Raw genomic sequence first — 16,518 nt, 5'->3', positions numbered from 1 at the left:
TTTATCTTTTAGTCAATTAACATTTTATTTAAAACTAATCAAAATAATCTTCTATATCAATATCGGGGTTTAGTATATCTTCTCCGTACATGCTGATATCCAGTTGATTTAAAATAAGATTTTCAAAAGTTTCTTCTAATCCAACTTCTCCAATCATAACAGCGCCTTGCAATTTACCATTTGACAAAACTAATTTAATATATTCAACATCTTTTGTAACTCTTACAATCGCTTCATATTTATTTCCTAAGCCTTGCCCATTGTACTTTCCTAAAAGAACTACTTTATATCCAAATAGCTTTGTCACGTGAGAGAACATTTCAAAGCAGAAATCTGGTAAAATGCTTTCATGGTTTATTTTAGCTACCATCGATTTAGCAGCCTGGGCACCCATTTGTCTAGCCTGAGACCACAATCTCATTTGGAACCAATGATCTGAAGAATTCCAGTTGGCAGAACAGACATCTCCAGCTGCATATACATTCATCAAACTGGTTTCCATCAATTCATTTACTGAAATTCCACCATCAATACCTAATTCAGGTATCACATCCCAGTCAAAAGACATCTCGGGTATAACACCAGTAGCAGATACTATGATATCACATCCAATTTTCTTATTGTTATTTAATATTACATAACATGGCCATTCATCCTTAGAATTTTCAATCTGAGAAATTTCTGTTTCAAAATGTACAGTGACTGTACCAGGCAGCGGATTTGATGGTGTTAAATTTAATAAATTGTGCCAATCAGGCCCTAATGCAGCTCCACTACTACTACTTTCACCATCCTCATAATATCTCATTCGTTTTATAACTGCATTGTTTTCACTTTCATTAAAAGATTTATCATTCAATTTTGATTGAAAAAATTGTGCAGCACCAGGATCTACAAATGTTGCAGTAATATGTTTATCTTTTATAACCCAATCAATTTCGATGCCTTTTAATTCATAAGCCAGTTCTGTAGCTATTCCTCCATTACCAGCAATAACAATTTTTCGAGCATTATTGAGAAGCTTTTGAAAATCTTTAACAGATTCTGTATCTCTAATTGTTAGTACACGTTCATGGCCAACAGCTTGGGGTATGATTTTTGGCCTTGCTCCAGTGCATATGCATATATATTCAAAATTAATTTTCAGGCCACTTGCACATAGGACATACCTTGATTGTGTACAGACATAATGAAGCTTATCATTAACAATATTTACTAAACTTTTGGATGAAAATACATCTTTAGCATGTTTTTCCTCTACATCAAAAGTCGTTATGCATTTTCCTAAACAAACTAAATTGGTAACTGCTTTAATAAGAGGTGATTGTGTTAATAAGATGATAGACTTATTTGGACATAAATAAGCTAGAGTTTCAGCACATGACACACCAGCTATACCTCCCCCGATTATGAGAAACGTAGCACTACTCATTGATGAAATTTAAACTTGGTTGCCTCAAGTGCAGTTAAATCGAAATCCTTATAATATTCTGAATAATCGTATTCCTTAGTTGGTAAATCATATATTATAAGACCACAGTCTTTTGCTCGTTCTGTTGCAACAAGCAATTCTAAGTGACGTTTCTGGCAAAGACCTGTCTTACTGTAACTTAGTACCTGAAAATAAAAAAAATGTTAGGATTCTTCAAGAGGAGATATTTATTTAGATAATTTTATTACTTCTCCAGTGTGTGGTGAAATGAATTGTTTCAAGAGATCAGTATTATTTTCATTCAGAACCAAGTATTCATCTCTACAAATTGGGCAAGGGTTTCCTGTTGATATCACACCACCTCGGATACAAGTTTTCCTTGTTTTTCTAGGTGGGAACATGCCTTTATGATTACGTCTATATTGCACCCACACTGCTTCTGAAATTTCCAAATAAGCAATTAATAATAATTTTAATGCTTATAAAAGCATGTAAACCTACGATCTCCATAAACTTTTTTGTAGGCTTCGCTTTTCATATATTTTATGCTGGTTTCTACAGGTATTGCTGTCCTTCTGTCACAGCCTTCTTTTATAGGTTTGCTATTTTCTTCTTGATCAACACCTTCTGAATTTTCGCAGAAGTTTGTGGCACTAATTTGAAACCCCCTCCTGGTTACATTGTAGTTAATTACACTTTGCACTTGACTACATGAGGAAATTATACTTCTGACATATCTAAACATTTTACACCAACTAGAACCAATTAATGATTAATTTTTTATATTCATAAATTTATAATTTGTAGATAATCGACGGTAGACAGCAATAATTTAAGGTTAGTTCTGACACACTACATAGCCATAGTGAGACGAAAACCAATTTTTTGGACAGGACGGTTCAATGAAAGTTGCATCTTGCACAACTTTTGGTGTTGCCACACCAAAGTTCAGCTTTATTTTCGTGTTCCAAGTTTATTTTGACAAGATAGAAACAATTTAACACTAATATATTGTTAAATTATGGTCAATTTTGGTGTTCATTTGTATGCAATAAAGGATTAATAATGGCAGCCCAAGATCCTAACGAAAGTTTCGAGCAGGTGAATATATTGAAAAATATTACAATAAGTACAAGTCTTAACCTATATTATTGTAAATATCTTTAGTTTGAGGATGAAGACCTAGGTGAAAGTACTTATAATTTTGAATCTACTAGTGCTGGTAGAAAACGATTGTTTAGCAAGGAATTGCGCTGTATGATGTATGGTTTCGGTGATGACCAAAATCCCTACACCGAAAGTGTTGATTTGTTGGAGGACTTAGTAATAGAATTCATAATCGAAACTACACATAGGTGAGAAATAGCTTTAGAAATTTATTGTTTTATACCTTATCATCTTACAAAATAATCTTAGGGCAATGGAGATTGGCAGAACGGGTAGAGTTCAGGTTGAAGATATAATATTTCTAGTTAGAAAAGATCCTAGAAAATATGCTCGTGTTAAGGACTTATTGACTATGAATGAGGAACTTAAGAGGGCACGTAAAGCCTTTGATGAAGTTAAATATGCCGGTAACTTATAAGGGAAGGATGTTGAGGATTTATTAAAAATACGCAACTATTTGTATAGAGAACTTGTATCATTGTTTTAGATAATGAAGCCAAATCTAAGTGAATACCAGGACCTTGGATAGAAGATATGTGACTAGTTCATAATATACTTAAAAACTGATTGTATTATATGAAACAAATTGATTTGTAAATATTGGAATTGAATAATGTAATTTTATTAATACTCTTTGTTTTATTTCTGTGCATTACAATGTTTGTTTCTTTTTACTTATTAATAGAAGTTTAAATCTTAGAAATAATGTATAAATATTCAATAAATAAAACTCAAATAAGTAGATACTAAATTAAGATTATAAATTGTTGGAATATGGAATATTGTCTTTCATTAATCTCTATTAGTGAAAAATTAATATGTGACATTTGTTATTGTTTTTTGATGGAGTGAAGTAGTTAATAAAGTAGTTTCTATATGCAATGTTGCCATATGTTGCACAATTATTAAGAATGGGTTTTTGGGACCTATGCTGTCAATATCGCTTAAGGCAACACTAATTTCTCCCATAGTTATTACTCGACACTTTTCATTGTGACTATTTGGAATTATTCTTGTTGTCATTTGTGTAGTGCAATTTATGTTACATTCAGTAAATTAAAAATAAATAATATGGGTGTACCAAGCAGCGAATGCAGTACAGACGTTGAAATGAAAAACCTTGATAGCCCTGCTACAAGTCCAGTAGATCCGGCAGATCTCAAGAAAGATGCCGATTTGTTGAGTATACAAGATATAAGGGAGCATGCAAGGCAAATAGACAAAGCAGTAGTTAGTAAAGAACCCAGATATTTATTGAGAGTCCTCAGATCTCTGCCAAATACCAGGAAAAAATTGAATCCACTCGTTTTGAGAACTCTTGCAACGCAGTTGTATCCCCCTGGTTCAGAAAGAGATTCTATATTAAATTATGTAGATGAAGTTCCTGCAGTGCCTGGGGAGCCAGAAATACCTAAAACAAGATCAGCTGTCAAGTCTCCAGTTCCAGAGATTGATGTATACCTCCATCTGCTAGTCCTTGTCAAATTGATTGATAGCAATAAACTAAATGAGGCTACAGCTTGCACAAATCAATTAATGTCCAAAATCACTGCTCTAAACAGACGTACAATTGATTTAATTGCTGCAAAATGTTACTATTACCATTCTCGTGTTGCAGAATTAACAAATAAACTTGATAGTATCAGAGGCTTCTTACATGCCCGCTTGAGGACTGCTACATTGAGAAATGATTTTGAAGGGCAAGCCGTTATTATTAATTGCTTATTGAGAAATTATTTACATTACTCTTTATATGACCAGGCTGATAAACTAGTAAGTAAATCAGTTTTTCCTGAAACTGCTAGCAATAATGAATGGGCTAGATTTTTATATTATTTAGGCCGCATCAAGGCTGCTAGATTAGAGTATAGTGCTGCACATAAGCATCTTGTTCAAGGAATGAGAAAAGCACCTCAAACTGCGGCAGTGGGTTTCAGACAGACTGCCCAAAAACTTGCTATTGTCGTTGAATTACTATTAGGTGATATCCCTGAGCGACAAATTTTTAGACAATCTGCATTACGTAGATCACTTGCCCCATATTTTCAATTGACACAAGCGGTAAGAATGGGAAATTTGCAAAGATTTGGTGAGGTGTTAGAGAATTTTGGACCACAATTTCGACAAGATCATACTTTTACACTAATTTTACGTTTGCGTCACAATGTCATTAAAACAGCAATAAGATCCATAGGTCTTTCATATTCTAGAATTTCTCCTCAAGATATTGCTAAGAAGTTGGGTTTGGATTCAGCTGAAGATGCAGAATTTATTGTTGCCAAAGCTATTCGTGATGGAGTTATTGAAGCAACTTTAGATCCTGAGCAAGGGTTCATGAGGAGCAAAGAAAGCAGTGATATTTACTGCACCAGAGAACCACAGTTGGCTTTCCATCAGCGAATATCATTCTGTTTAGATTTGCATAATCAAAGTGTGAAAGCAATGAGATATCCTCCGAAAGCATATGGAAAAGAATTGGAGAGCGCTGAAGAACGTAGGGAGAGAGAACAGCAGGATCTTGAATTAGCAAAAGAGATGGCTGAGGAAGATGATGATGCTTTCTAAATATAGTGTGTAAAAAATAAAGAGCGTTTAGCAAATAGAAAACTTCAATTTTTTATGAACAATGCATTATTTCAGTTAAAGTTGTTGGTATGATTTGATATTTAAGGCAATATAAAATAGTTTAACTCATATAATTTCTTTTGCTATCAAAGTTGTAATGTACAATAATTTGATACATAAATTTACTATAAATCCAGAGATGTTTGATTTTCTGCAGTATAAAGAATTATAAGTGTTTATTTTGAAATCAAGTAAAATATGAAATGAGTTGATTTTGAAAATAAACTAATGAGTTATTAGTATTATATCATTAAGGGGGTATGCTTGTGTATAGAAGCATGAATTTCAGATCATTTTTACGATTGTTTACGATTGCAACCCTCCTAGTGATCTGAAATGGAAAAAAAATATTATTAGCATAGAATGATGTTGCTATGGTAATAATATGGTATATAAGTTAAGAAGTAAATTTTTGATATAATTGTGAATGAAAAAATGACCATTTTTATACCACATTGAAAGAAGTCTATAAAGAAAATTCTCCAAATATTTCAAGTAAATTGGTCTAGTAGAACTCAAGAAATCGTGGGCATCATATTGGGAATAATGCGTTTACACATAGCGTTTAAAGCTATTATTATAATGTCTAGGGTTTAAAGTTTTACAAAAGAAAGGAAATGGAAGAGGATTATCATGGTCAGACAGCTGTATCTTCAAAAATAATTGGAATTTTTAAAAATCTTGAAAAATTAAAAATATGTAAAAAGGGAAAAATCTATTTTGAGCATTTCTACATTAGAATGCCCCCTTAAGATGAATCTGCATAATTTCAACAGATTTCATAATTGATAAAAATAATATAAAATTTGTTTCTGATTTTAAATTATAGGACTACCATATAGCTAAATCATAAAACAAAAGATGGTTTTGCTTTATTCAATAGTAAATTGTTTTTAAATAAAATCTGATGTCTATAAGTTTGATCTATTATGTTTTATTAAAATTTTCAATAGAGTGTCTACCATTGTTCGCTTCAGAGCAGCAATTCAGCTCAAAAATTATAGTGAATTATAAAAAAGTCATGAAAATTTTTCGTCATATTTAAATAAACATTCGAATTCGATATAACGGCGGAGAGATAAGGTGGTATTGCCCGAACGGCAAAGAAACGGCTCATAGACTGATGAACGGCGAGAGGTTGAGAGCATATCCCTCGATCTCTCTATCGGCGATACGGAGGCCCACCACACGTCATAGTCCCAAAAGCAGTTTCTAGTAGCGAGTGTTTAACCAAAAATCTACATGCTACAGTAGTCTCTGACGGAAATTGATGTTACTCGTATCGTTGTAGGTCTATTATTGTCGTAGTGTGCCACAAAATATTAACAAAACCTCGATTATTAACACAGGAGCGTCGTGTCAAATACATTCGCCTAGAGACATCAATGTGTACTGGAAATGGTGTGTAAAGAGGACGTGGTATCGTGGTTTAATGAGTTAGAAAGCTACAAAAGAATCGAAACAATGTGTACCCTACTAAATATGTGCCTTCCGTTTGAACTACGATTTTTAGGCACATGCATAGAGGGGCTCGGCCGTCGAGATTTTCAGTTGCTCAGAGGTGTTTCCCACAGTGTAAACACGGCCAAGGAATTGACCGCCATATATGATTCTTGTCTGACAGGAGGCCCGTCGGACCAGAGGATACGTAGAAAATTAGCGTTATACGTCGCCCTTTTACGTTTTGGCAAGATAGATTGCGTAAATGACCTGTTCAGGGTCCTTGCTGGATGGGATTTTAATGATCTCTTGAATGTCCCTTCAGGAGTTGCTCTGGAAGAAATCTTACTTTTGTACACATTAGCTCATTGGCATCCTGTTTTTAATTTTGAACAACGACAGCATTGTGGAAATATAGTCAAAAGGCTCACAGAGGAACGCCTGTCACACAATTCTATGGGTCAACATGCACAAGGGGGATTAAAGAATCTTTCGAGACCTTTCACACAAGTATGAAATAGTTATATAATTACTACCTACCTACCTACATACTTTTATCTTGAATCATTGATATCTTTTAGCAATATCTATGAAAAGCACTATTCACAACAGAAATTTTGAATTGTTTATTTCTCAATAGTTTCTTTTACCTACTGCATTACGTTATTGAACTTTTTACAAGTTCTTTATATAACAAATGCTATATCAATCACAAATTCTTATTCCTCATAAAGAGTACTGTTTACTTCAAAAACTTTGAATTGTTACTTTCTCAGTAGTTTCCTACCTACTACATTACATTATTGAAATTTCAACAAGTTCTTTGTATATCAAATGCTATATCAATCTCAAATTCTTATTTTCCATAAGAAGTACTATTCACTTCAAAAACTTCGAATTGTTTGTTTCTCAGTAGTACCTACTACATTTTGTTATTGAACTTTTTATAGGTTCTTTGTATAACAAATGCTATATCAATCTCAAATGCTTGTTCCTTATAAAATGTACTATTCGCTTCAAAAACATTGAGTTTGTTTATCAATAGTTCCTTTTACTTTTACTATTGAACTTTTTACATGTTCTTTGTATAACAAATGCTATATCAATCTCAAATTCTTATTCCTCATAAAAAGTACTATTCACTTCAAAAACTTTGAATTGTTTATTTCTCATTAGTTTATTTCACTCACTACATTACACTATTGAGTTTTCAACAGGTTCTTTGTATAACAAATGCTATATAAATCTCAAATTCTTATTTCTCATAAAAAGTACTATTCACTTCAAAAACTTTGTATCGTTTATTTCTCATTAGTTTCTTTTACCTACTACATTACGATATTTAACTTTCTTTGTATAACAAATGCTATATCAATCTCAAATGCTTGTTCCTTATAAAATGTACTATTCGCTTCAAAAACATTGAATTTGTTTATCAATAGTTCCTTTTACTTTTACTATTGAATTTTTTACATATTCTTTGTATAACAAATGCTATATCAATCTCAAATTCTTGTTTCTTATAAAAAATACTCTTCACTTCAAAAACATTGGATTTATTGTTTATCAATAGTTCATTTTACTTTTACTATTGAATTTTTACAAGTTCTTTATATAACAAATGCTATATCAATCTCAAATTTCTGAAAGTACTATTTACTTCAGAAATATTGAATTATTTATCAATAGCTCTTTTTACTTGTTACAAAACATTCTTGAACTTTATACAAGTTCTTTGTATAAAAAATACTATATGAATCTCATTCTTATTTTTTTTTAAACAATAAAATAATCCATGTATTGTGCAATGTAAAAAATGAATGTGTTGAGTATTTTCAAATTTCAAGCACTCAACCTTATTTAACAGTTGTGCAATACTGCTTCATATAACAAAAAAATAGAATTGGGTATAAAATTTACATGGAAAGTTGTTTATATCATATAACATGGTTTATTATATCATATTTGCAGTTGATTGACATTTGATTCGATTGACCCTACCTTATCTCCAGTTCTTACCATAGCATTATATGTAATAATCAGTTATAGATGCATCAATTTCAGTTATACAAATTTTTTCTAGATGCCTGTTAATACTGCAGAACACATACCATTGGTTGTACCGGCAGTACCAATATCAAATACAAACACATCACTATTAAATACTGTACCGCATCATACTCAATCAGTATCTAATGTGCAAGTTGGTCCTGAAGTGTCTCCGATTACAAATATATCACCAGTTTCTAATAGTTCCACAATATCTGCTATATCTTCTGTGCCAGTAATACAATCTACTCATCTAACTAATGAAGCATTATTACCTGGCGGGCATTTATTACAACCTGTTATGACTCCACGAGCCGAATTTACTATTCCACATGGTCCTTGGTCAAGGACTACTCCTCCAACTGTTTCTGCATTAGGCCCACAATCTCATGCAGAGGTAATAAGAATTAATATATTTAGTGCAAATTATTTTAGCAAACGGTTTTGGTGTTGTTTTATATTATAAATCTTTATTTATTGTTTTATTTAATTAATAATGGTGTTCTCATTTGGAATTTTTTTTTAAATGCTTATTACTGAAATTCATAACTATTTCTAAAGTATCTTTAATTTTATAGGAATATTTATAGTTGAACACTTATTGGTTTAAGGAGTAATAATGCTTAAATAACAATTTTTTATCATTTTTACTTTCCTTATATTTTTATTATGCATGATTGATTTATTTCAAATATTTGTTAGCTGAACTAAAAGTTTCAATAATGATTGCACATTTCAGCCAGTACTTCATAATACACAAACAGCATCGTCTCCTATGTTAAATCAGTCTGATTCTCCAGTGCACAGTAGAGCAAGCAGTCCTAATAATAATCCATCAAGAACGAATAATCCCCGGCCACAAGCAATTCACATTAATAGAATGCAAAGGCGGCCATCTAATGACCCCACACCGCCACCTTCTGTTCTTATACCATCGCAAGCTCCTCTTTCTGCTTCTATCTCTGCTCCTACGATAAATCCTTTGCCAATTCCTCATGTTACTGCTTCAGCTATTGTCACAACACCAGATACTCAAACACTGATAACGCAAACAAAAGATTTTATAAGACTAACTAAAGGAGATTTGACAAAAGCTGGCTTGAAACATTTAAGAAATTTTACATTGCATGAGGTGGGTTTTAGTGATATTCTTATTACAGCTTGTATAATAAATTTTGATATTAACCCAGTAATAATTTGATAATGTGTATAATTTGCACTAAATAGGAATTTTGCTTTTAAATATTGTAAGGTTTTAATGGTATTGCTGGTTAAAATATTTCTTCCGATATTAAGGGGCACAACTAGTGTGAAATTTCGAAAAAATCGATTTTTGTTTTTTTTTTCACCATATTAAAATTTGAAATTGATATCTCAAATAGTTTTTGAGTTACATCCATTTAAAAAGTATATATATAGTATATAGTACAACGATAATTTTATCTTTAAACGCGTTTTTCTCGAAACAGCATTTACCGAATTTGCTGCAATGATTACTCAGAAACGAATGATCCGATCACTATCAAATTTTTTTTACATGTTCTTCATAGAGTTCTCCGATAAATGAACTATCGATTTTTTGATCGGATCAAAAATCGAATTTTGGCAATCCAAAAACGACCAAAATTTTGGGTAAAATTCGACTTTTTTTTTAAAAACGCCGGCATTTTTTCAATTTTTGATTTATTTTTTTCATTAAACTTCATTTTACAGACAATATTATCTAGTTTAACGAGAATTTTTCTTTTATTTCATCCACGTAGAAGGCCGGAATCACTGCAGCAGTAAAGGGCCTTTTTTTGTCGCGCCCTTGGAGATCGTCGATAACTTAAAAAATATTTAATTTTTTCCTTCAAAAATTTACTATGTATTCTTAAAACATGTATAAATGTATTCCTAAAATTTTGAAATGATTGATAAAGTAGTTTTTTTAATATAAATTCACAAAAGACACCTTTTTTTTAGGCGATCACACTAGTTGTGTCCCTTAAAATAATTATAAATTCAGATAAATATTACTACACATTTCAGACATTAATGATCTGTTCAAATTTTTCAGGTCTACATATTTCCATTATATGATTTTATAATTATAAATGATTTAAATGATTTTAGGTTTCCCATATGGATGAAGATAAAATAGGAATTCCAACTGGCACTATGAATGAATTACGAACTATTGTAAATTGTAATGGTTACTGTATATCAAATTGCACAAATCCTGTTCAAAATCATGGTCCGATCAGTGTGAATCGAGCCAAACTTAGTCAACCACCGCCAGTGACGTACTGTGCATCACAGCTACAAGCGCTTAGGTTAGACGCTGATAGCTCTTTACATCAATCTAGTGCTAGTGAATCGGGTAGTTCAGGAAGTGCAGGTCACTCTCCCCCTGATACGCCAGCCTTAGGTGGGGTCAGCAGTAGCAACAGCAATCGAACAAAGGAGAGATGCCGATTGAATGGTAGGCCTGAAAAATCTTTTACAAGACCTACTTTGAATGACACAACTAGTAGTGGCCCTACAACAGTGGGTATGACAGTAACTACACCATATTATATTCCACATCATTTTACCACTACTACGAGGTCAATGTTCGGTTTTACTCATTCATATCGACCTCCTCCCATTCCTTTCCAACCGTCGCCGAACGGCGATATTGTTTACCCCTTTCCTCCGCATCCTTATTTGCAACCTGTACCTGTTTACCCTCCTGCAGGAGCGTTGCCTAGATCATGTTATAACTGCGGTGGAAGTGGTCACTCCGGTGTAGATTGTAAAGAGCTCACGATGGAGGAGATTGCCCGGCCCGGGTTGTATCAACTAGATTACACAACTGCGACCGGAGCCACGCCCACGCAGGATCTGGCGACGGACAAGTGAGCGCTATTGCAATTGTACGCCAGAGGCCTAATTCCCAGTGTGTGATTCTACCAAATTTGTTTTTAGGGCCATAAACTGTTTGGAACAGTTTAAAAAAAAAATAGTTAATTTAATTTTATGGTCTTTGTTTGTCATGCTATATTAGCTAGCCAGTGATATACTTTTTATGCTCGGAATTCAAATAGGTTTGGAAATCCAAATTTATTTAATTCTCTAGGTATAGTTTTAGATCGTAATAGTGTAACCTAATTACTGTATGTTTTAATGGCCGACAAACTGAATGATTGCGATTATTTTATTGTTGTTTGTTGAAATATTTATTGATAATTTTTTGAGAGAATTAAATGTAAACTAAGGATTATGAGAGTTCGAATGTTAGTGTAAATAGCCATACTTTTTAAAGTTTGTGATGTCATGTGTATATATTTATATATAATGAAGTTATATACTTTAGTTGACTTTTAAATGCAGATTGAATATATTTATAAAAAAATGTAAAATTGTGTGAATTTTTTTATATGATTTTAAAATATGTAATTGAAGCAACAAAAATAAAAATAACTAGTGTAATTGTATTATATAAGCAAAAAATAAATTATCTTTAATCATGTAATATCTACTGCAAATCAGTAATATTTGCCATAATATTTAAAGTCTAAAATATGAATGTTTTTTATATATTTTATTAATATTCAATGACATTAATTTAAATGAATTATATATTTCAAAAAGGAAAAAATATAATAAAAATTCCATTTGATTCATAGTTTCATTTATTACTTTTTCAGGTAAGGGCAAACTGTAGGCAAAAACAATTTCATGACTTCATATCTCTTGCAATATTACAATAACCCTCATGTTCAATCAATTTAACTGTACAATTAGCTTATTAACATTTTTTTATTTGTACATATTTCAGATTCATGGAGTTTGCTAAAAGTGAGAGTAAGTTATGGCTTTGATCGGTTTAATCAGTCTTCTGGAGATGGGTGGCCATAATATATTAACGGTTAAAAGGATGGTTAACAAAACACAGCAGACTTGAGCTGCTGTTCCTCCAGTTTTTTCAAACCAGCCACTAAAAATTCCCAGAAGAAAATCAGCAAATCCTTGTGCGTACGCAACTATTCCGAGGGTCACGTGTGCGAGCATTATATAATTCTTCGGTAAGGATTTGAATAGAAACTTTACTTTTAACGTGAAATAGCTGAGTAGGAAGGTTAAAACTAATAATATGTATGTTATTAATCCAAAAATACCTGAAAATAATTTAAATGTGTTAGTATTTGTATAATCATTGCTGAATTTATTGGCATAGTGTATTAAAATATTATTGTTATTCATTATTCATTATATTATTTGAATTGATAAGAAAGTGTTTTATTTAAAGTGATATAAATAAACTAGTGGAGCGCATGGCATCGTGCCTTAAGGCAAATTGCTGGAACTTCCCGTACCAAAAATTTACACAATGGGTGTAAAATTACTACAATGGGTGTAAAAATACTACAATGGGTGTAAAAATACTACAATGGGTGTAAAATTACTACAATGGGTGTAAAAATACTAGAATGGGTGAAAAAATACTACAATGTTTGTAAACAATACTACAATGGGTGTAAAATTACTACAATGGGTGTAAAAATACTACAATGGGTGTAAAAATACTACAATGGGTGAAAAAATACTACAATGGGTGAAAAAATACTACAATGGGTGTAAAATTACTACAATGGGTGTAAAAATACTACAATGGGTGTAAAATTACTACAATGGGTGTAAAAATACTACAATGCTTGTAAACAATACTACAATGGGTGTAAAATTACTACAATGGGAGTAAAAATACTACAATGGGAGTAAAAATACTACAATGTTTGTAAACAATACTACAATGGGTGTAAAAATACTACAATGGGTGTAAAATTACCACAATGGGTGTAAAATTACTACAATGGGTGTAAAATTACTACAATGGGTGTAAAAATACTACAATGTTTGTAAACAATACTACAATGGGTGTAAAAATACTACAATGGGTGTAAAATTACTACAATGGGTGTAAAAATACTACAATGGGTGTAAAATTACTACAATGGGTGTAAAAATACTACAATGGGTGAAAAATACTACAATGGGTGAAAAATACTACAATGGGTGTAGTAGTATTTTTACACCCATTGTAGTATTTTTACACCCATTGTAGTATTGTTTACAAACATTGTAGTATTTTTACACCCATTGTAGTATTGTTTACAAACATTGTAGTATTTTTACACCCATTGTAGTAATTTTACACCCATTGTAGTATTGTTTACAAACATTGTAGTATTTTTACACCCATTGTAGTAATTTTACATCCATTGTAGTAATTTTACACCCATTGTAGTATTGTATACTTACAAATATTGTGCAATTGTAATCTAGTTTGGGTTATGTATATCGTATTAATTAACAAAGTATATGTATAATTATATAATAATTCACAAAAAAAAACGAACGTTACATATAAAGTAGTTCAAACCTACCGTGATATGATGTGAAATGAGGTTTTCCATAAAGATTTTTATTAACAAGAATTATTGTAAATCCTATTGTGAGAAAAATTATCGCTCCAAGTTGCATTTTCCAATGAAATTCATATCGAGATTTGTATGGTTTATTTCGAGTCAGTATGTTATTTTTATTATGTGCTAATATTCCCAGTGATACGAATAATAGGAACTGAAATATAATAAAATATTAATTAAAATAATAAATTTATGTATATACATTTTTTTGATTAGCTTATTAAATTCAGGAAAAAACAAGGGTAGCCAAAAGCCAAAATTTTGGCAAGCTGAAGGCAAATTTCAACTAAGATAAAAAAGACTTCCATCGGCTGCGCCCAAGATTGCGCATACATAATTTTATTGTTTCTTGTGTTTTTTATATTTTTTTAATTCTAAACAGAATATTGTGATATTCTATATATTATGATAAATATATTGTGATAAATATCTTACAAACTACGTTATAATATTGATCAATTTACTATAATACTTACACCCGTCGTCATGCAGAATGGATGGAATGAAAATAGCATGATTTCATTACTAAAACAAAGTACTGTAACAAACAGCCAAATGCAAAAAATGATGACATAATTTAGTAAATTTAGCAGCAGCATTGTCCACTTTATTATTTTATCATCATGCTCTAAATCTACGGTTGCCTGGGGTCCCTGATGTAAAAAAAATTATATAAAAATCAGCCCGAGTGGAGAAGACATCTCATAAAAAATAAGTAATAAAATAAAAATAATAATAAAGTCAATATTTTTAATTAGATTTAATAAAATATTTAGTTACCCCTTCTTGGATGGAACAGATTTCAGCTTCTTGTTCTCCAGAATCATAGGTCGACATATTGGTCTGAAAAAATGTATTGGTTTATAAAAATAAAATTGTATATATCTATATGTTTAAAAAATTTAATAAAAAAACATGTCACATATATATATATATATATATATATATATATATATATATAATGAAAAATAATAATGGCATATGTATGATGTGTACATGTGACAAATTATCAAACAAGCACAATATCGATACCATGTTAATTTACGCCCCTTTCTTTACAAAATTTTATGAAGTGTCTACTCTAAATTTATCAACTGACAAATATAAAATTAAAACATTTATTTCAATGTATATTTTTACCATTCGAAGTTAAATTATGCAATAATTCAATAGAAATTAAACTATCGCATGTAGTTGTGGTTTTGTTAAAAACATGCAGTGACTTCAGAAAGATAATGCAAGTTGAGTAATCATATGCATTCTTTTGCTTTTAGTGTGACTAAATATTTTACAAAAATATTATCGATGTGGAATCTAAAAATACTTTGCCGGAAAAATTGTAAGTACTATATATTTTTTTTATTCCTAATACATGTGGTAATAAAACTGTACTTTTAATTTGTAATGTAAAGATACCTATATAAATAAATTAATTTGTTTCCAAAATATTTTTAATATATTAATTATTATTTAATATATTAAATCTATAGATTATCATACATTAAAATCCAATCGGACCGAATAAATCATTCACAATTTAATTTTATTCATTAACTTTTGATCAGGATGGACATCATTTAAGTATATATTAATGTTAATTCATTTATATATTAATTATTTAATTATTTTTCAAATTGAATATTTTTCACTCTTACTAACATACAACTCTTTTAAAGTATATATATATATATACTAGTTGACCCGGCAACCTTATTTCGCCATAAAAAATATTTCTAGTAAAAAATGTTTAGCATAAAAATAACTAACTAAAAATAAATGTGGTATGAAAGTGAAAAACTATAAGTGGTATATATAAAAAATATAGAAAATTAAAATAAAGAAAATTGGTCTAAAAATTAAAAAAAAATGTATGGATGGACTTGATAAAAATAAACATTTTTTTAAGTAAAGGATTGTATGTATTTTGCAAATTCAGCTTGAAAAAAAAGACCCTAAAATTGGAAAAAAGTATCAGGGTTGTACAGCCGTTCATAAAAATAAATTGTTTTTTAAAAGATTTCACCTTTTTCTTTAAGCTCAAAAATCTGAACTAAAATTATATTAAAAATATTCAATGGGTTTAAAAAATGATTCAATTACTAAAACGGCTATAAAAAATTGGGTGATAACAAAGCAAAATTTTCGAGATTGTATGTATTTTTTAATGCCACAATATAAAAAAATAAAAACAAAAAAATTGTCCAAAAATTAAAAGAGAAAAATTAAGGATGAAAAACCTTTATCTTTTATGGGTATGAAAAATAGATAGTAGCCGATTTTCACACTTACTGAATTCGAATATAAATTTTTGTAAATTTTATGTCTAAGATAATATATATATATATATATATA

At 30.5% G+C, this 16,518-nt stretch overlaps 6 protein-coding genes across 6 annotated transcripts in view; 3 read left to right on the top strand and 3 right to left on the bottom strand.

The window, feature by feature from the left end:
- Window positions 1-34: 34 nt before the first annotated feature.
- On the bottom strand, window positions 35-1,449 carry LOC113373153 (pyridine nucleotide-disulfide oxidoreductase domain-containing protein 1). The gene has a single exon (XM_026613467.1). It carries the CDS (start codon window positions 1,430-1,432, stop codon window positions 35-37), a length of 1,398 nt encoding a protein of 465 aa, XP_026469252.1. The 5' UTR covers window positions 1,433-1,449.
- On the bottom strand, window positions 1,395-2,294 carry LOC113373155 (28S ribosomal protein S18b, mitochondrial). Its single transcript, XM_026613470.1, has 3 exons — window positions 1,934-2,294; window positions 1,681-1,871; window positions 1,395-1,617 (listed from the first exon to the last, which is right to left on the bottom strand). The coding sequence occupies exons 1-3, from the start codon at window positions 2,175-2,177 to the stop codon at window positions 1,429-1,431; spliced, it is 624 nt and encodes a 207-aa protein (XP_026469255.1). The 5' UTR covers window positions 2,178-2,294; the 3' UTR covers window positions 1,395-1,428.
- A 100-nt stretch (window positions 2,295-2,394) lies between these two features.
- Window positions 2,395-3,131, top strand: LOC113373156 (transcription initiation factor TFIID subunit 13). The gene is made up of 4 exons (XM_026613471.1): window positions 2,395-2,533; window positions 2,600-2,787; window positions 2,849-3,006; window positions 3,087-3,131. The coding sequence occupies exons 1-4, from the start codon at window positions 2,498-2,500 to the stop codon at window positions 3,107-3,109; spliced, it is 405 nt and encodes a 134-aa protein (XP_026469256.1). The 5' UTR covers window positions 2,395-2,497; the 3' UTR covers window positions 3,110-3,131.
- A 438-nt stretch (window positions 3,132-3,569) lies between these two features.
- Window positions 3,570-5,356, top strand: LOC113373152 (probable 26S proteasome non-ATPase regulatory subunit 3). Its single transcript, XM_026613466.1, has one exon. The coding sequence runs from the start codon at window positions 3,671-3,673 to the stop codon at window positions 5,162-5,164; it is 1,494 nt and encodes a 497-aa protein (XP_026469251.1). The 5' UTR covers window positions 3,570-3,670; the 3' UTR covers window positions 5,165-5,356.
- A 1,090-nt stretch (window positions 5,357-6,446) lies between these two features.
- On the top strand, window positions 6,447-11,961 carry LOC113373021. The gene is made up of 5 exons (XM_026613357.1): window positions 6,447-6,511; window positions 6,574-7,174; window positions 8,748-9,110; window positions 9,453-9,845; window positions 10,829-11,961. Exons 2-5 carry the CDS (start codon window positions 6,623-6,625, stop codon window positions 11,594-11,596), a joined length of 2,076 nt encoding a protein of 691 aa, XP_026469142.1. The 5' UTR covers window positions 6,447-6,511; window positions 6,574-6,622; the 3' UTR covers window positions 11,597-11,961.
- Window positions 11,962-12,403: 442 nt separating this feature from the next.
- Window positions 12,404-16,518, bottom strand: part of LOC113373144 (cytochrome b561 domain-containing protein 2-like) — a 4,540-nt gene continuing 425 nt past the window's right edge. Inside the window, exons 2-5 of the mRNA XM_026613457.1 lie at window positions 14,947-15,009; window positions 14,643-14,819; window positions 14,125-14,320; window positions 12,404-12,855 (exon numbers count right to left, since the gene is read on the bottom strand). Of these exons, the coding sequence (XP_026469242.1) occupies window positions 12,530-12,855; window positions 14,125-14,320; window positions 14,643-14,819; window positions 14,947-15,009 (762 nt within the window). The 3' untranslated portion in view covers window positions 12,404-12,529. The remainder of the gene's footprint in view (window positions 12,856-14,124; window positions 14,321-14,642; window positions 14,820-14,946; window positions 15,010-16,518) is intronic.

This window comes from Ctenocephalides felis, unplaced genomic scaffold, assembly GCF_003426905.1.
Source record: "Ctenocephalides felis isolate EL2017-DRISC unplaced genomic scaffold, ASM342690v1 CF-g0.4_SCAFFOLD_01604, whole genome shotgun sequence".
NCBI lineage: Eukaryota > Metazoa > Arthropoda > Insecta > Siphonaptera > Pulicidae > Ctenocephalides > Ctenocephalides felis.
This window is presented reverse-complemented; position numbering and strand designations above follow the sequence as displayed.